Here is a 21,213-nt window from a genome sequence, read left to right on the forward strand (position 1 = left end):
AATCATCCAATACAGACTGTTCTAAAATTATTAAAAGTTCATTGAGTCAATAGAACATACTTGTCTTTCAAAAATGTTCTTTACAATTCTTACACGTTTTTAACAGTGGGTTTACTTGATGGGCTACCGTAAGGTTATGTTCGAGGAGGCTGTGTATTACTTGGAATAGGTCACAATTTTAGTCTTTTAATACCATTTCAAATGTTTCCTGATTCCATGTTAACAATTTTACTACCAATAGCATTCTCAGACCGTAAGTTTATTTATTATGGTATTTCCCAAGATGGCTGAAGGCAAAAATCAATAATTATACTTGTCTCAAGGTCATTCCAGTCCCTAATACACTAAATCGATTACAAGTGGTAACCATAAAAAGCAACAATAGGTTAAAATTTACTGAAAATTCTCTTTTGGTCGTGTGTTTATGTGACCAACTAGTAACTGATGGTAAACATTTATTTTTTTGATACAACAGATTACAGCAAGGGACCGGATGTTCAGTAAGAAGGAGGGAAAGTATCTTTTTGAAATCTTTTCACCACTCAGCTGCTTTTCTGAAGTAGTAATTAAGGTACTCTAACCCATCAATAGATGTAAACTACAAGCTTCTTCTATTCCAAGATCTACATCCTACACTTCCTTTTCCCCATCTCCTGTGCACCCATTAGTGTGTTATAGTTTACGTTTGAAAATGGATGCCTAAAGCTAAATTTTGAATCTGTAGGAACCCATTTTTTCTGGATTTTTGAAAACTCTGGTCATATATTTGATAGCCCAACTTTAGGCATCCATTTTGGGTTATGTGGACTAAAGTTTGTAATAGCACATCAAAATGACAAACAAAGCGTACAATGTAAAGTTTTAAGAAATTCAACTTATTTATGATAAGTTAGAAGTTCCTCTTCAATGGGAAGAAACGGACTGGAATTTATTTCGGGGGCAACTCTTGTCAAAAATCAGCTGGCCACCAGAGCACAGCATTATTACTGGTCAATCTAGGGAGATATGCTAAGGCTATGTCTTCAGTTTGGGGTGTAAAAAGGACTGCACGCCAAGTGCTGAACTTCAATTCCCCTGTGTGGATGCTGTGGGTGTGAACTAAGAGGTTCCTAAATGTAGTCCTGTTTTAAGAACCTCTTAGTTCACACCCACAGTATCCACATGGGGGAGTTGCAGCTCAGCACTTGCTGTTCAATGCGATTCACACTCCCATAATCCAAACTGTAGGGCACTGTAAACAAGCCCTAAATTTGTTAGGGCTTTAATCTGTGACCATCAAGACAAAGTTTTTCAGGTAGCCAGAAGCTCAACAGCAAAGGGCTAGAAAGAGATCTTTTATCGTTTTATCTGTTACTGAACTGAAAATTAAGTAGTACATGTGCCATACTTTTTGCTTGTGATATGCTAACAATAGTAAATATGCAGAATCCAAAACAATCTGGTCATACACAAACTTTTTTGCTGCAAAAAAACAAACACTGCTAACAGATGAAAGCTCTGCATATTTCTACAGCTGAGATAGAAGGTGAAGTTATGAAATTAAAGAATATTCTTACAAGGTAGGCCTTTGGGTCAAATAATGAGGAGGGCTTGGCAATTTATCATCTTCTGTCACTTGTTTCTTTCCAGGACTTCAAGTTTAACAAACCAAAAAAAAAAGAATCTATATTAAAAAAGAAAATAAGACTTCCAAGTGGAAGGATTCTCAAGTTATCCACTCTCTCTAACACTCTCAGTAGTGTAGTGAGTGATCTGGTTAAGCGTAGTTACCCCATAACATTTTTCATCACTGAAGTTCTTTGGGAATATCATGCCTTGTATTATTCCAAGTGTGAAATGGTAACCACCATTTCAGGTATTTTTAAATACTTCAATTCTTGTTATAAGCAAACTCCATTTTCCCATTTAACAAGTCCCTGTAAAGCTGAAGAAGAGGAATTGAATTCTTTCAGCTTAAACATCTGAGTATTAGTCACATTTGTTAAAAAATAAGGGTCCATGAAGAAACATATGAGGAATATAAATGGGAAATTAAATCAAGTTAATTAAAAGTTAAGAGGCAATGCTTCTCAGCAAGTAGGGCAAGTGACTGGGTCTCAGGAGACCTGAGTTCTATTCCCAGCTCGGACAGTGGCCTGCTGCAAGTCCTTGGTCAACTCACTTCACCTCTCCATTGCTCTGTTTCCCCATCCGTGTGATGGGGCAATGACAGTGACCTTCTTTGTACACTGCTTGCACATCTACTGATGGAACGTACTATAAGGCCTAGTTGTAATATGACAGAACAGCTGTAAAAGCAATAGTTAACTTGTTATATACTTACATAATATATCCAATGTGTAAGGATATCTCATCTCCTTTTCCAAAGCTGGATGCCTCACAACACAAGTTATGCGTCTTCCTCTGGCAAATTTGGTGGGTATGAGTTTGTACTGACTGACAACAGTCACAGTTTCATTTGGAAATAAAATAGAACTGGATTCCATTTCTCCAAGACCTCCTTCCCAAGCAACATCTGCAGCAGGTTTTCCAGTGGCTGCTGTACAAATGGCTGCTACGGTCTGATTTTCACCATCTATTAAAGAGTTTGGTCCCTTGGTTAGGCTCACAATGGGTTCAACTATTGAAATAAAAAAAAAGTATAAGTATATTTTCAGTCAAGACAGAAAAAAAAAGTTTCATTAACCTCACTTCATTTCCTGTATGTACATTTTATCCCCAATAGCTTACAACTAACAACTCATTTTCAAGGCTGATTTGTTAACCAGCAGGTAAAGCTGATGACACAATGGATACTTAAAAGTAATCTGAACAATTGACAGCTCTGACACCCCTGTGCTGCACGTTGCCAGGGTGGACTGATTTTAAATCTAAGTGATAGAAGTCAAATTTTAATCAGCAAGCAGGAAACCTTGTTTTAAATCATTTATTTTAATCTAGTTTCACATCTGTACTTGATTTCTCCCCCCACCCCCCCAAGGTAACGGAGACACTCATTTGTTGGTAACCATTAAAACATGTGAACTGAAACTAAATATAGCCTTTCGACTACATTTGGGGAGATTGGTTTTACTAACCAGGAAGAGAGACTATATTTTACACAATTACTTAAGCAATTCTGTAGCTTAACAGACATTTATTCAGGTTTTTTTTTTTTTTTTTAAAACACACACACTTATAGGAATGTATGATGCACTTATTTACAAGTGCACATCTCCAGTGTCGTCTTAGAACCCAAATCTTCTTTGTTGTGTACCTGAAGTGCTATCATCTAGCTAGTTTCATAGATACGGGAGTGGAGTTTTGTTTGTTTAGGTTTTTTGTTTGTTTTTGGTTAAAGAACAAGCAGTACTAAAGATGCTTGCTCCACAAGCTATTAAACAAATCAGACCACGTTATGTCCTTTAGCCTACTTTCTTTGGTAGTTAACAGTGTGGCTTGCAGCATTATGCTCTGGCCATAAAACATTCTTTTTACTAGTCCGAACTAAGCTCTCCTTTTTTTTAAGCATATCTACTGAGACAATCAACATGCAAAAACCCAACATCAGGAAAGACCTGAGATGCCCAAGAATCAATGGCATCAAGGAAGGCTGAACTCGTATACATTAAGGGAAGCCTACGAAGAAATCAAACTTTTAAGTGCAAGGAAATGTAGTCTACTTATGAATGTTAAGCCTGTTACAAATAAGAGATTGATTTCACTCCCATGCTGCAAGGTATTAATGGAGAATATCCAACTGCCCAACATTTTGTGAACTTAGGTGTCCAGAGCATCTCTACTGCAGTTTATATTTAAAAGAAAATAATTCTTACAGTAGTCGGTTTTAACTTAAAAGTCAAGCTATCACTTCTGTCAGAAACTGCTAGGACTGTCAGTACCAGAGAGCTCGGTCCAATGGATGGGAAAGGGGCCTCTCCCACAGCAGGAACAGCAGTTCATCCTCAGGTGTGGGGATATCTCATTGGCCGGTCCATTCTTTGGGGAGTGAACACTGCAGATACAGCAGGCATCTCTCCTCTGATGTTAGGAAAGTCTTTACATCCTGAGTCCATGGGGTGCCCACTGAGACTCCAAAGGGATTTGGGTCAGCATGCTGGCGAGGCAGCAATGATGGAGCTTCCGGAGCTATGCTTGTAGACTGATGCTCTTAAGTGTCCCAGAACCGAGGTCACCACTGGTACACTACCGACAGTTCCTGCTTCTTCTTTGCTTTACCCCCCAGCCAGGGGGGAGCGGGAGGAAGAAAATCAGCTTTGGTTCTGTTGGATCCAAGTGCTGCATCTTACCTGACCTAGTACAGGTAGGGGAGGGAACTAATCTCTTATAAGCAGTCCACTGTGTGGATCTGCTGTTATGCCCATGAGAGTGTTTCTTACTCTTGTGGTGGGGATTGTCCTTAGGCTTCAGTGCCAACAGCTCCACACAATGGCACTTGCTCAGAGGGCACTACATATTAGTCGAGGCCACTGTACAGGGCAATCTACTTGGCCAGGATCCGAGTGCACCAGGGGCCTCATTACCTCTTCTATAAGGAACTTGCAGAGATGGGGCTCACAGGCTACTCTAGTTCTGGGTAGGAAGGCCTTACAGATGCTGCGCTTCACTGAAATGCGTGCCTCACTCAGACAGTAGAGACGCCATTAATACTCGTCGCTAATGGAAAAGGAATGAGCATGTGACAGTTCTTGAAGCCTGGGATCCTTGGCATAGTCCCTAGGTGACAAGCAATTGTGTCCCTTAACCAGGGAGGATGTTTATGATACTGAACTACACTATGAAAATGACAAAAAATTATTTACACATGTGCACCCACATGTGGAAGAACTATTGCTTTTGGGTCTGAAACAGCACATTGCCAAAAAAAGTGAACACCTTTGATAATACATCTCTCTATTTTCCATATGCTTGCATCTTAACAGCAATACGTTCCATCGTAGACATTCAAGAGGTGAAGAAAAGCTACAAGACAACACAACCATGAATAGAATTGCTCAAAGCAGTAAATCTATACAAAATGTATATGGAATTTATTGTTCACAGAGATCAAATAGAGGCCATATATATCTTTTTTACAAGAGAAAACCATTCCTTTTCAATTTATCACTTGTTTTCTAAAATCCCTTACAATTCTAACAGCTTTTAAGCTTTCTGATCCATTGAATACTACTAGATTGGTGACATTTTTTCTTAAGACTACTAAATAGCTCAAGACAAAACTCAATGATTTGGTAAAATCCAGTTCAAGTGAGGCAACTAACATTTCAAGTAGGCAAAACACTTTTGAGGCAGAGATTTCCTCGAGAAAAGTATCAAGACTGAAGCTAGGAACCATCCTGCTCAAGATGAAGCCTACAGGAAACCTTAGGAAGGAAAGAAAGCATGGGAGAGACTTAAATGCCCAATTCTTGAGAGAGGGGTTTGGGGGGCTTACAGTGCAATGTAACCAACTCACCTAACAAATAATAGCAACAAAGCACAATAAATTAAGGCTTAGACAGTAATAGACTATTCTACAGTCCACACAGACAAGGGGAGGAAGGAACCGATCTCAGTAATACATCAAGACTTGATCAGACATTGCATTCCTGATGAACGGATGGTACCTATTGATAACTCATTTTAACACTTTCCCAGGTTAAGAGCAGCAGCTAAAAAAAATTAGCACTTGAGAGAGTCAAGTGCTTTTCACAGCCTGTCTGGAAACTGAAGCAGGATTCCTGACTTTGGAGAAGAGTCCTTTGTCTGACAACACATGGTAATACTTTAACTCCACCAATATTTATGGACATCTCACTTTACTGGTCAAGTCAAAGGTTTCCAAGTTCACATCCCTCAAAAACCTGCCCATCAGCTACAGGTTAAAGTCAAAATGTAGCATGACCTGTATCAGGTCTAAACTCAACACATGTATTGTTCTTCATGTTACTGTAGTCCCAGAGACTTTCTATCCACACATCATCATCTGCCTCATGGGTATTCTACAATGCACCATCTAAGCCATTATCACTGCCTTATCTGTCCTTACAATGACAGTCTGAAGGGCAAACGTCTTCCTGATTGTCCTTACAACAAACAATTGCTTCGTATCCAACTATTTTTCAAGGTGCCCCATTCCTCACCAACAGAGGTCTTCAGCTGACAAGCAATTCTTTTGTACCTTACTTAACACGGAACTCTTTACTCATTCAACCTTTTAACTTAATTCTTTACTGAAGAAAAAAGCTGAGAAACTAGAAACATGTTACTTCAAATCCAAGCTGTAAAAAAACAGCATCACACAATGAAAACAATAGTCCATATTTCACAGAAGCAGTTCTGAGACTTACTGTGCTAGTAGAGTAACTGGGAGACAAATACCAAAAAAAATTAATTCTAGAGCTATGTTACAGTCATTGCCACAAACATGTCCCTTGTGTATTAAAACTAACATTATTGCTGAAAATATTTAAAGATATATATTATTCACCTATTTTCAGGTATTTCTCCATCATATTAATAGTGGTTTCAGAAAAATATTTTTATTTTGCTTAAGTACAGTGGTCTTTTTTACAAAAAAGTTGTTACACCCAAGAGCAAAGTTACTTACAGAATGGAAACAAAAAGAAAAGGAGTACTAGTGGCACCTTAGAGACTAACAAGTTTGAGCATAAGCTTTCATGAGTTTCACCTCACGTTGGTGAGGGTTTGTCTACACTTTTTTCTTCCACGTATGTATCTCTAGGCAGAGTTTTAGTTAAAATTACTAATTTGTAAGTAAACTAATCTCATTTTAACTATTGTTCATGGCATTAATATTAAACAAATAAGAAAACATAAGAATGTGGATTAGTAAGACAAGGCCCCAGTTAAATTTTTACTTCAAGCATTTTAAAATACCCAATTATTTTGGAAAAAAAAATGAGTTACTTCATACTTGCTAGACCGCCCTCCTTAATCCTTTAATGAGCCATTAAGTTTCTTTTTAAAATAGTACACAGCAATTTACTTATTTCACCATCAAAAGCCTTCCTATAGTCATTTAGTAGCTCATCAGATCAATACATCTGAAACGTCCTTAACAGAGCTCCTTTAAATTATATATTGATTTTTCCATTCAAGTCAACAGCTGTGTTTATTATTCAAAATTTCAGGACAAGTTTTGTTAAATTGTTTTTTGCTTTTAGTTGAATTGTTTCAAAAATTTGAGAAGAAAGCTTATAAATAAAAAAGCTTGAAATTTCTCCCATTCATGTGCAGTTTATTTTAAAAATATACTAGAATGTGAACTTTTTTAATTAACTACAATATTTTACCAATTTTTGTCAAACATTTGAAGTAGTAGCAATTTCATCTCAGCCTACTGCAATCCATCAGAGAGACTCTTCACTCAGCAAGCACTGCCCAGTATATTAATTTCATCACTCAATGTTTATTTTCTCCTTCTCGCAGCTAAGGCCCAACTATATTACCTACTTTTTTTTATTATTATTATTTTTAACATACACACTATTCTCATCTTTAGGATTATTTGACAGAGTGCTTGGATTTTCCGATTTAAAATATGTAAATCCTCCCCAAATCACTAAGAATGACTTGGAATCAAAAAGGCTTGTAGCCCTCTCGTGGATGTGGCTACGTCTACCAAAAAACCTTCACGAATCAACTAATACTGCATAACAACACCTGCTCTGTGTTATCTTAAGTCAGCCATGAGGATTGTTAAAGTAAACCTGAGTCAGAAGAATAAGTTATATACTTTTGTAAATCACAGCATTAAAAAACTTGATCACTTCCTTTCGAAGCTGGAGCCCACTAACAATATTTGAAACATTTGTCAAACCCCACTACTGAACTTTCAGTGCACAGTAGGAAGATAAACACAGCCAATCAGTACGTGGCAAGATAGTGTGCTGTAGATTCAGACCCCAGCTTGGCACACATAATGTCTCCATGTAGCCAAGTCCTATGAAGTTTGTTTAGCCTTTTTTTTTTTTTTTTGGGGGGGGGGGGGCGGACGGAATAAAATAGTGGGGTTAAAAAAAATCAAATATAAAATTAAGAAGCAAACATACCCAATACAGTTATAGTTGTTGATGACTGAGCATTTCCTAGTGGGAATGTAACTGCTTTGCATACATATTCTCCTGAATCAGAGAAGCTTATATTGTTTAGGATGATAGTTGCATCAGTGAGTGAGTAGTTCTTAAACGACACTCTTCCTTGGTATTCTCCTTGAACAGAAAATCCATATTCAGGATGATGAACAGCAATGGTCTGTGTACTTTTACCATGTACCTTCTCCCATGAGATTTGTGTTATTGTTTCATTTATTTCAATTATGCATTTCAGGGTGACATTCTTCCCCCAAACTGCTGTTACATGTGGATCAACAACTGGTCCAGCCAAGGCACCTAAAAAAAAAAGAAATGTTATGTTAGTTGAGTTTCATCAAACATGAGTATCAAATCTAAAGACACTTATTCACCTTTAGCTGTAATTCTTGCATTTCATTTAAAACCTTAATTTATTACTCTATTGCATTATACTTCCCTGGAGGCAGGATTTAGGGACTGGTGCACAGAAGTGGACAACCAGCTCCTGGGTTCCCATGCTGAGTAATGTACTCCATTACCAACACTCAACTAGATTTGGCAGAAATTTATTTTTATGTTTTTATAACTGAAGAACTGTGTTTAAACCTTTTAAAAAATAAAGATCAATTTTAATGTTCATATTTGCATGAAATTATGAAGGTGTCACGACAATTATATAATGAATAGATGTTGAAATTCAAACAGTTGAAGTTTTGTAACCATCAAACACACATCGTAAATGTCACGTGTCAAAACAAAATGTAAATATCCTTAAATCAAACTCTAATAAGTTCCTAAACAGCATTGTTCTTACTTTAGCTATCCATAAAATGTAATCATCAACAGGCATATTTTTGTCAGTCTGCGCATCTATGGTGAAATCAATGTTAACCAACATTTACCGATTAAAAAAGAGTGCAAGTGAAATGTCCAATGCCATATGATAAGTCTGTGGCCAAGTCAGACATTTAACTTTTGTCATCCACCAAAAGACTCTTTTCTTTAACTTCTATCTTGTCTAAGGGCATGGCTAACTTGCAGATGTAGAGTGCTTTGAGTTAAACCAGCCTTCGTACAGCACAATAGGGAAAGCGCTGCAATCTGTCCACGCTGACAGCTGTAAGTGCAGTGGCATGGCCACATTAGCAGCTCTTGCAACGGCCACAGAGTAGTGCATTGTGGTAGCTATCCCAGCATGCAAGTGGCTGCAACCTGCTTTTCAAATGGGGTGGGGTGGGGTGTGACAGGGGGAGAGAGCGGGTTTTAGGGGGGGCTGAGAGCATGTCAGCATGCTGTCTTGTAAGTTCAGACAGCAGCAGACCCCGCCCCCCAACACAGCATTCCACACAAATGGCTTGCTTTGTCTTGGAGCAGATAAGCAGCCGGCTGTCAGAAACGGAGCTTTCAACGGGCATATCCGCATTCCTGCGGCGATTCCAAAACAATGACAAGAGTGGCCACTGGACTTAAGGGGATTATGGGATGTTTCCGGAGGCTGATCAGAGTGCAGTAATGCAACACCTCGTTCACACTGACACCTGGGTGTTTCAGCCAAGACGCAGCAAGCGTTAATCTTCTCGCCGAGGTGGAGTACCAGGAGCACTCCATGTACCTGGTACACCTCGTTCACACTGACACCCGGGCGTTTCAGCCAAGGGACACCAAGCATTAATCTTCTCGTGGAGTTGGAGTACGAGGAGCGCTCTAGCCATGGAGTCAGAGCGCTTTACGTGCCTTGCCAGTGCGGATGCGTAGTGAACAAGGGCGCCTGGGACTGCTTTAATGCGCTCTAGCTCATAAGTGTAACCAAGCCCTTAGTGTTCAGGGAAGTGCCTAACAGGCAATAGCCAGTCAGAACTGTTTATGTCTTATCTTGGCGAGAGTCTGTCCTGCTTTCACTCCTCATCCGTTTTCTTCTGCTTAATACTCATCTACACTACTAACTTTCACTCCACCATTTATCAGCACTTAGTCCCAATCCACTGTTTTACAAATTAGCTTCTTTGGGTGTGCCAGACACCTCACTGCTTTTATTAAAAGTTCTACAATACTTACAACTCCATCAAGTGTTCAAGACCAAGACAATTAGTTTTAGAAATTAAGAACAGAGCTCATCCTCAAGGGCCATGCCAAATTTTTGTGTCACTGTACATAGAACAGCGTTCCTTAAATGCAGCCACCAGTGGATTTTTTTTCCAGCCACAACAGCCTACATAGCACAGGTAGGGAATTGGGGAGGCAAAGCAGTGTCCCCTCCCTGTTTCTCTTGAATAGCTGTTACCAACAGCAATGCAATGCATCACCATGGTGTTTGCGCTTGTGGTCGCAGAAGGGATCGGCACCCTTCATCATGCAGACTCCTTGGGAGCTCCAGGCAGCTTCTCTGGAGAGAGGTGGGGCCGCTGTGCATGTCCCTAAAAGCTGATCCAAATTGGCTGGCAGCTCTCGACATACACATCAAAATGACTGAGCCACCTTAGCAGCATTCAAAGTTGAAAAAGGTCTCCGTCATATCTATCTATCCTCTTACAGAAATCGAATGTTCTTTGATAAGGATGAAAGAAAGGAGTAGTGAAATGCTGTCTTGGTTAAGTATAATATTAAACTGCTTTTTATATTGGGAAAGGTAGATGCCTAATGACAGTAATGTGGCACCAGAGTCTTAACATAGCTAATGAGTCATTAAGTTTTAGATCAGAGTAGAAGACTCTTCAAAGGAGAGGTCTTTCAACATAGTTTGAACATCCCTTAGTAACAGAGGACGGAGCCATGACGAACACCACACAGTAACCATTGGTGCCCTTGATGCCTTATCAGAAGCATCAATTGAGACCTGTAGGGAGGTTTTAGCAATTATCTGATTCTCCATAAACAACTCTCCAAGGTGTGATCAAAGTTTATCAACATATTCAAGGCTTGTCTTCACTTACCGGGGGATTGATGCATGGTGATCGATCCACCAGGGGGTCAATTTAGCAGGTCTAGTGAAGACCCGCTAAATCGACTGCTGATCGCTCTCCCATTAGTTACAGTACTCCACCGGAACAAGAAGCATAAGGTAAGTCGACAGGAGAGTTTCTCCTGTTGACCCAGCGCCAACTAGACACAGCAAAAGGTTGACCTAAGCTACATTGACTCCAGCTACATTATTCAAGTAGCTGGAGTTGTGTAGCTTAGGTCGACTGAACCCTGTAGCATAGGCCTGTCCTCAGTAACTCTGCTCCACATAAGGTATCATAAATGTGACAGAAGGCTCTGATAATTCACTATGCCAAATTGAATTGATAATTCACTATGCCACTACCCAACAAATACCATTTTCTTAAAATGTCCAATCTCAACAACTCTTTTGCAGTAGTCCTAAAGAACTTACATTTTGACTTCTCTTGTGCAGTGGTCACCACCAAAGACCCTGGATCAGGATGCATATAGAAATATTCTAAGCCTGTGGAAGGGACTCAATACTTTTTTCCAATTTTCTTGTAGGTGGGCAATATAGACACTGTAGTCTGCCATAATAGTTAGGTTGGTTTTAATAAGGCTTCACTTACAGGAAACGAAAGCCTTTCACAACGATGTATGCCAAGAGTCAAATATTACGTCCTTTTCCTTGAATAGTCTGAACCATGATCTCCAAAGCATCCACCATTCTCCCGACTAAGCCCTGAAATAACCCATAATTATCTGATGAAGAGCCAGAGCCTCATTCTGAGAAAAGAATGGAATATGCTCTGGAATTGTTTCAGAAACTTGTTGCCGATTTATACGTTCATACAGAGACAGATATGGAGAAGAGTCTGTCTCAGTAATATGAACCGATTGCTGTGAATGCTTTTGCATGATCGGTGGATCCTATGGTAAGGAGATCTAACGCTAGAAACCGAAACTGAAGGAGGTTCTGATTTAGGATATGGCCATGGGGACCAGTGAGGCCAAGCAGTTTGTTCATATGGATAAAACAAGTATAGATTTGGGGGGGGGGAGGGGAAGAGAGAGGAAGGAGATTTTGAACTAACATGTTTTTACCCATATCTGATCTGACACACTAATATGTATGGGTCATAAAAAAAGACACTGAAGGGTAAGAGGGTAAAATATTCCAACTCTGAAAAGAGCTTTAAAGAGGAATACCCATGATCTTTATTTTAAGGGGGCAAGGAGCTGCTTGTGTGAACATCTGAGAATTATCCACTGAAAAAGGCCTACCACAACAACACCCAGATGACCTCGAAAGCACTTCCTGATTAACAGAAACTCCTGACAAAGTCAGGTCAGGTTGCATGAAAACTGCCAAATGACTCCATGCTGTACACACTGGTTTCAAGTGGTGCTGCTCCATAAGTTGACCTGGCAATATTAATAATGGCATTAGTAGCTCTACAGCTAGAAGAGCCAGAGCTGACATGTTAAAAGCAGCAACAGCCTCCAGATCCAGGTACAAGCATCAGCTTCTTTGAGTATGCCTGCACTTAAGCAAGTCAGCCCTGTAGGGGCTGTAACTGGCCTGGCACAAAACAAGCTGATGCCGCAGGCAGCTGAGAGAACTGACCCAGTGCCAAGAGCATAGGTGCTAGCAGCAGACGGACAGCTGCAGCAGTGCTCTGCTTGGGTGCAGATAACAGTCAACAAGTTTTCCAAGTTACTTCCTGCCAAAATAAAGAGCCAGTTGCTGCTTTCAGAACACTATTTCTTCCTGGAGATAGAAAGAGGTGAACCAACTGTCTTTTCTTTTCTGAGAAAGTCTTTTGAGGGACTTTTCCTCTGTACTTCAGAGGTGAGCAATGACAGTCACTGTTTGCAGTACAGAGGATGGAACAGGCGGAGCCTGGACATAATGCAGTTGCCAGGACCCTTTTTGACGACTGTCTGGGACTAGGAGATTTTGTCTTCCATTTGGTTCTAAGACTGGCTTCACAGCTTTCTCTAAAATGAACAAATTCATCCTGTTGTCCCTACATTTAGTTGCCCCCTTAGTGACTATTTTACAGTCCTTACTCTTTTTATTTAAACACGTCTCCCGAGTAAACAGTAACAATACCTTGAATGTGAGTCACTAATGGGTTAAACAGCCCCACAGAACTCCCAAAATTTTAAGTCCAGCGGGTTATGTCCCCACATCACACTATGGTGTAAGGCAGCGGTTCTCAACTCTGGTCCACCGCTTGTTCAGGGAAAGCCCCTAGCGGGCCAGGCTGGTTTGTTTACCTGTTGCATTCGCATGTTCGGCTGATCACGGCTCCCACTGGCCGCGGTTCGCCGCTCCAGGCCAATGGGGGCTGAAGAAAGCGGCGTGGGCCGAGGGATGTGCAGGCCCCCACTGGCCTGGAGCGGCGAACCAGAGTTGAGAACCACTGGTTTAAGGCAAACAATAAAACCTAGAGAAAGCTAAAAACTACTTCGCACACACACTACACTTAATACCTAGACTAAATAATTAACCATTTACAAAATAGTAATAAAATATTCAACTAGAAAAATCATAATAAAACGTTTGACAGGAAAAAAGTAAACACTGCTAACTGGGTCTGTCCTACAGTAATTAGCAGTTGAAAGGAACTGAGGATCAGTTAGTCCCTCTACCCTCTTTTTCCCCATGAAGGGGAAGGGGTCAGAGGAAGAGATGTGACCAGTGGACACTGCTGCAAAGAATTCTGATCTTCAATATATGGGGTGCATGCACATCAGAAGTGGAATACATGTCTACCAGTAGTCAAAGCACTTTTTTCATAAGCTATACTACCTTAGTTCACTGCAAAAGCATATTTTCTAATCCTTCATTCTTGCTCTTCTCTAATCCCTCTCCAATTTATTAACAACCTCCTTGATGTGGGCACCGACGTACTGGACATGGTATTCCACTAGTGGTCACACCAGTGCCAACTGTAGAGATAACAGAACGTTCCTACTCCTAATCAACACTCCCCTATTAAGGCCTTTTGGACACTGCTAGCTCATATTCAGCTAATTATTCACCATAATCCCCATGTCTTTCAGACTCAGTGTTTTTCCAAGAATGGAGGACTCCATCCTTGAAATATGGCCTACATTTTCCCCCTCCTACATGGAGGTCTTTACATTTGGCAATACTGAAACCCTGTTTGCTTGTACCACATACATCCTGATGACATGTCCTCTTCATTATTCACCACTCCCACCAATCAAATACAATATTCAACAAGTTTTTGTTTGAAATTCAGAGAGTTCACTTGGTAGTCCATTTCACTTTCCGGTACAACAACACAAGCATAACGCCACGGAATTCTGTTTGCTGACACTGAAGGAAAATATTTAGCCCTTTTAAAATTATCTCTGAAAGGAATTATCTACTTCTGTATATTTTTTAAACAATTTTTAGTTGTTACTTACTTTCAAGAAATAAATTCAGTCACACACTGAATAGCAGGATTAAAAAAACCAAACAAACAAAACGAGAGCCAATTAGTAAGACACTGTTTTGTAACAGTTACACTAGGCCCACTGCCTAATCTTTCAATATCTAAATCAAGAACTGCATCTCAGAAATCTCAAATTCAAGCAAGCACACACCACTCTTTATGAAGATTAAGAAACAGCACAATGATTGGTTAAGACTCGTGTATGCTCTGTTTAACAGGTCTGTTTTGATTCTCTGTAACCGGAAATTTAAAGCACAATGGAATATGTTCTTCTGACATTTTCTAAATAACTGGACAATGCTAAGTTATGCAGCTAACCTCTAATTTTATTATGAGGTAAACGAGTAATGTATAACCACCTTGAAAATGTTAATCATTCAGACAGATGCAAGCAAAGAAGGTTGGGCTCCAGATTGCAAAATTTTACCTTTCTGTTGTGTGCGGTTATCTTTATAGTCAGGGTGCTAGGGTTCCCTCACCACTTTAAACTTTAAAGTACAGATGTGGGGTCCCGCATGAAAGACCCCCTAAGCTTATTTTTACCAGTTTAGGTTAAAAACTTCCAAGGGACAAATGCTTTTTTGTCCTTGGATGGGTACTGCTGTCACTACCAAGTGACAGGTTTCAGAGTAACAGCAGTGTTAGTCAGTATCCGCAAAAAGAAAAGGAGTCCTTGTGGCATGTTAGAGACTAATAAATTTATTTGAGCATAAGCTTTTGTGAGCTACAGCTCACTTCATCGGATGCATTCAGTGAATGAAGTGAGCTGTAGCTCATGAAAGCTTATGTTCAAATAAATTTGTTAGTCTCTAAGGTGCCGCAAGTACTCCTTTTCTTACTACCAAGTGAGTTAGACAAAGATTCAGAAAAAAGGACCACTTTGAGTTCCTGTTGCCTAAAAATATCCCCCTCCATCCCTTCACCTCCTTTCCTGGGGAGGCTTGACAATACATTACCAACCAAATAGGTTAACCAGATATTTAAAAAACAGAACTTTATAATAAAGAAAAAAAAGTAAAAGCACCACCTCTGTAAAATTAGGATGGAAGGTAACTTTACAGGGTAATCAGATTTAAAAGACAGAGGATTCACCTCTATGCAAAACTTTAAAGTTACAAAATAACAGGGATAAACCTCCCTCTTAGCACAGCGAAAATTCACAACTAAAAACAAAAGATAAAAGAGCACGAACAAAGCCTCCCCCCTCTACCCCCCAGATTTGAAAGCATCTTCTTTCCCCATTGGTCCTTTTGGTCAGGTACCAACCATGTTATTTGAGCTTCTTAACCCCTTACAAGTAAGGAGGAATGCGAGGCTACCCTTAGCTGTATGGTTATGACACGCCCCCCAAATCACAGATGGTGCTGGACAGCCTGTACCACACTGGCTGTGATTTCTTCCTGGACCTTTAGGAGAAAACAGAGTTAATAAGACACACGCACCTTTAGATATACTACCGATTATATAAAACTAACAATTTCCACATTTCAAGGACGATTTTAACCAGTTAATTTTGGGAAACTCATGGGAGAGTGCAGCCATCTTGTTAGAAGCTCCTGAAACATGCTGTATTTCAAAATCAAAATTTTGGAGAGCGAAACTCCACCGAAGAAGTTTGTTATTGTCCTTGATGGTATGAAGCCACTTCAGCGCAGCATGGTCCGTTTGAAAGTGGAAACACCTTTCCCAAACATATGAGGGTAGCTTTTCCAGAGCGTACACGATGGCATAGCATTTCTTTTCACTAATTGACCAGTGGCTTTCCCTCTTAGACATTTTTTTTTGCTGAGAAACGTGACAGGATGGAATTTTTGATCCAGTTCTTCCTGCATTAAAATTGCTCCCACACCACGCTTGGATGCATCTATGGTTACTAGGAAAGGTTTGTCAAAGCCTGGGGCCCTTAGCACAGGGTCAGACATGAGTGTTACTTTAAGCTGGTTAAAGGCCTTCTGGCACTTTTTAGTCCACTGAATTGGATTTGGCGGTTTCTTTTTGGTTAGGTCTGTCAGTGGGGCGGCGATTTGGCTGTAGTGCGGTACAAATCGCCTATAATATCCGGCCAAGCCTAAGAAGGATTGGAGCTGGTTCTTTGACTTTAGGACAGGCCACTTTTGGATAGCATTCACTTTGGCCTGTTGGGGGTTGATAGTTCCTTGACCCACCTGGTGTCAAAGGTGGGTCACTCTGTTTAGGCCTATTTGACACTTCTTAGCCGTAACAGTTAGTCCTGCCTCCCTTATGCGCTCAAAGACTTTTTGCAGATGCTCCAGGTGTTTTGCCCATGAATCAGAAAAGATGGCCACATCGTTAAGGTAGGCGACTGCAGATTCTCCCAATCCTGCTAAGAGACCATCTACTAGTGTTTGGAAAGTGGTGGGTGCATTTCACAGCCCAAAAAGGTAGCACATTAAATTCATACAGCCCTACATGGGTGATGAAGGCTGACCTTTCCATGGCGGATTCATCCAGCGGTACTTGCCAGTAACCCTTGGTTAAGTCCAAGGTAAAGATGAACTGGGCACATCCCACTTTCTCTAATATCTCATCTGTGCGTGGCACTGGATAGTTGTTTGGGCGAGTTACAGCATTTAGCTTATGGTAGTCCACGCAAAAGCATATCTCCACATCTGGTTTGGGAACTAGAACCACTGGAGATGCCCATGCACTGTTAGAAGGGCAGATTACACCCATCTGTAGCATGTTCTGGATCTCCCATTTTATAGCAGTTTTGGCTTGAAGAGACACCCGGTAAGGTTGGGGTCTAATTGGGCGAGCATTACCTGTGTTAATGGAGTGGTATGCCCGTTTGGTCTGTCCTGGGGTGGCTGAGAACATCGGTACAAAGCTAGTGCACAGCTCCTTGAGCTGCTGTCACTGCAAAAGTCCGAGGTTCATTGAGAGGCTCACCTCTTCCAAGCCACCATCACTTCCTTCGTAGTAGACACCTTCAGGCCACGCAGCGTCATCTACTCCCTGGGCTGTAAACTTACAAATCTTTAATTCTCTGGAATAAAAGGGCTTTAGAGAATTAATATGGTACACCTTAGGCTTTCGGTTGGAGGTGAGGAATGCTATGAGATAATTAACTCCCAGGCACTCTTGGGCCATGAATGGCCCTTCCCACGATGCTTCCATTTTATGGGCCTGGAGCGTCTTGAAGACCATGACCTGGTCCCCTACTTTGAAGGAACGCTTTCTGGCATGTTTATCATACCAGGCTTTTTGCTCTTCCTGAGCATTTTTTAGGTTTTCTTTAGCAAGAGCTAAAGAGGTTCGGAGAGTGTTTTGTAGGTTGACAAAGTCCAGAAAGTTAGTTCCTGCAAAAGGAGTAAAACCCTCCCATTGCTGCTTCACCAACTGTAATTGCCCTTTAACCTCACGACCATACACAAGTTTAAATGGTGAAAACCCGAAACTGGGATGTGGTACAGCCCTGCAGGCAAACAGCAACTTCTGCAACACTAGGACCCAATCATTGGAAAGCTCATTTACGAATTTACGTATCATGGCCCCCAAAGTTCCATTAAACTTCTCCACCAGGCCATTTGTTTGATGGTGGTAAGGGGTGGCAACTTTGTGGTTCACCCCATGAGCTTCCCACAGGCTTTTCATGGTCCCTGCCAGCAAATTAGTTTCCAAATCTGTAAGGATGTCGGAGGGCCAACCTACCCTGGCAAAAACGTCCACTAGTGCCTGGCACACACTTTTAGCCCTGGTATTGCTTAGAGCTATTGCTTTGGGCCATCGGGTGGCAAAAATCCATGAAAGTCAGTATGTACTGCTTTCCTTTGGGTGTCTCTTTTGGAAAAGGACCCAGAATATCCATAGCTACTTGTTGAAAGGGAACCTTAATGATGGGGAGTGGCTGGAGAGGGGCTTTGACCTGGTCTTGGGGTTCCCCCCCCCCGCACTCATTGGCACACCTCACAAGACCGGACATAGGTAGAAACGTCCTTACCCATTCCCTCCCAGGGGAAGGACTCCCTCAAACCGTCTTTGTTCCTGTTTACCCCAGCATGTCCACTAGTATGATTGTGGGCTAAGCTCAAGAGCTTTACCTGGTACTTAGTTGGAACTACCAACTGTCTCTGAGGATGCCAGTCTTCCTGGTGTCCACCAGAAAGTTTCCTTGTACAGAAGTCCTCTTTCTACAACAAACCTGGATCGATTAGAAGAGCTGAGAGGCGGTGGGTTGCTCCGGGCCACAGTCCAAGCTCTCTGGAGGCTTTCATCTGCTTCCTGCTCGGCCTGGAACTGTTCCCTTGATGCTGGAGACACCAGTTCCTCATTGGATTGTGGACCTGGGCTTGGTCCCTCTGGAAGTGATGCAGGTGATGGGGCTGCATTGACTGTGAACAGCTCTCTGCTGGTGCACTATGTTGGGGTTCAGGCTCCAGCTGAGCCTCTTCCATAGGTTTATCTGCTGCTGCCAGGGCAGGCTCAGTGGTGCCCTCTGGCATTGAAGTTGTAGACGGGGTTGCAAGCACTAGGGTTCTGGTGTTGGTTGCTTTGCCAGTTCCAATTCTGGGGCTGGCTCTGGCTGGTCTCTGCAACTGGATCCACTACTGCTGTTGCAGACGTTGGCATGGGCTCCAGTTCCACCACCTCAGTCTGGGTCTTTGGTAACACAGACGGGGCCCTTATAGAAGGCTCAGGGATAGAGCTAGGTGCGAAGGCTTGCTTAGCCTGGCTGTGGGTGTCGGCAAGTCAAAAAAGTTTGACTTGAAGGTTTGAATCATCACTTGGACCTCTGGGTCGATTAAGTTGGGGTCCACTAAGGATTGGTGGATAGCCGACATTTCTGCACCAGTGTCCCTCCATGCGATAACCTTCTTCCTGCCCACACTCTCAATTTCCCTTCGCTTTGAGGGTATTTGGGAGGCATCTGGGCCGGAGGCATCTGGGCCTGAGGACCTTTGGTGTGACCCCGATGCAATGAACTGTAATCTATTGGGGTTTTGGGGGCCGTTGGCCTTTACATGCCCCCAGCTTGTTACATTTAAAACATCGCCCAGCTGACTGGTCACTGGGGCGGGGTGGGTTGCTGGAGAATGGTGTGGTGGGACGATAAGGTGTCTGGGGTTTTCCTTCGGGTGTAGCTGGGGCCTTGGGCTGCCCCTGGTGGTAGGGTGTAGTCTTGCGGTGTCCCTTCTGGTATCCAGCCAAACTGCAACCAGGGTTGTTCCTCTCTGCTACCTCCACCCGTTTTGTTCCAATTTGCCCCGCCTTTCTGACAGTCTGGGACTGCTCGTATTGATCAGCATAAGAAGCAAGACTTTTTGCTGAGTCCATTTTCTTATCCCATAAACAGTGTTTTACATCATTGGTCATAGTCAGGAACTGCTCCTGGACAACCAAATCACACATCCCTTCAAAGCTAGTTACATCCCTGCCTTTGACCTATTTATTCAACAGATCCTTCATCTGGTTTACATAAGCCACTTTACTTAGTCCAGCCCCTCTCTTAAGGGCTGTAAATTTTACTCTAAGTTTTAGGTGTAATTTGAAACAGTTTCAAAACCAAATCCTTAAATTTACCATAGTTAGAAGCATTCTCAACAGGCATCTTGTTGAATATGTCCAGAGCTCTTCCAGTCAATTTTGCTACCAATGTGGTCATCTTGTGATCATCAGGAATTGCATGGAGGGTGCACAGTCTCTCAAAGATGAGGAAATATTCAGCAATATCACTGGATTCATCGTACTGCGGACAAAGGTGCTCCCATTTGTGGACTTTTGGGAAAGCTGAGTCAGCAGCTGAAGGGTTTTGTTTCTTCAACTCCGTAACAGCCAATCCATGCTCTCTCTCTCTTTCCCTCTCCTCTTGAGTATGCTTCTGGGCCTCCCTAGCTCTCTCATGAGCAGCCTCTTTTCTGGCTGTTCCTACCTCCCAAGCAGCTTTTTTTTTCTGGTCACCTGTGCATCAATCTCCATCTGTCTGAGTTCCAGCTGTCTTTCATGTTCCTTCTGTCTTTCCTCAGCTTCAAATCTGTCTACTTCCAGTTTTTTCTGGAAGTCACTTTCTGTCATCCTAGTCTTTCTGCACTTAGCCTAGCTTAACCCAAGAGCTAGAAAGGAAGGGAGGGGGGGAACCCCACACAGCTTGTGAATTCCCTTGCAGGATTTAACTACTCCACACAGAGGCAGAAGGAAAAAAACCCTCCAGCTGCTCTCAGCTAAAAGAAGAAAAAAAACAAGTCCTTTTACTATCCTGAGGTTTGTGCTTCTGGTTCAAAATGATCCCACCACTCTGCCACCATGTCAGGATTCCCTCCCCACTCTGAACTCCAGGGTACAGATGTAGGGACCCACATGAAAGACCCCCTAAGCTTATTTTTACCAGCTTAGGATTTGTGCCTTGGGGAATTTTTTAACCTTTCTTGTCCTTGGATGGGTACTGCTGCCACCACCAAGTGTGCTAGACAAAAATTCAGGAGAAGGACCACTTTGCGTTCCTGTTCCCTGAAATATCCCCCCCCAAACCTCTTCACCTCCTTTCCTGGGGAGGCTTGAGAATAATCTACCAACCAAATAGGTAAAACAGATTTTTAAACAGAACTTTATAATAAAGAAAAAAAGTAAAAGAAGCACCTCTGTAAAATTAGGACGGAAGGGAACTTTACAGGGTAATCAGATTTAAAAGACAGAGGATTCACCTCTTGGCAAAACTTTAAATTTACAAAAAAAAAAAAAAACCAGGGATAAACCTCCCTCTTAGCACAGGGAAAATTCACAAGCTA

General features: G+C 41.7%; 1 protein-coding gene across 2 annotated transcripts in view; it reads right to left on the reverse strand.

Moving 5' to 3' along the window:
* The window catches only part of NECTIN3 (nectin cell adhesion molecule 3), a 119,483-nt gene that overhangs the window by 75,111 nt on the left and 23,159 nt on the right, over positions 1-21,213 (reverse strand). For both annotated transcript variants that reach the window (XM_073306147.2, XM_073306137.1), the window contains exons 2-3: positions 8,055-8,393; positions 2,324-2,620 (exon numbers count right to left, since the gene is read on the reverse strand). In XM_073306147.2, the coding sequence (XP_073162248.1) occupies positions 2,324-2,620; positions 8,055-8,393 (636 nt within the window). The remainder of the gene's footprint in view (positions 1-2,323; positions 2,621-8,054; positions 8,394-21,213) is intronic.

This window comes from Lepidochelys kempii, chromosome 1, assembly GCF_965140285.1.
Source record: "Lepidochelys kempii isolate rLepKem1 chromosome 1, rLepKem1.hap1, whole genome shotgun sequence".
Lineage (NCBI taxonomy): Eukaryota > Metazoa > Chordata > Testudines > Cheloniidae > Lepidochelys > Lepidochelys kempii.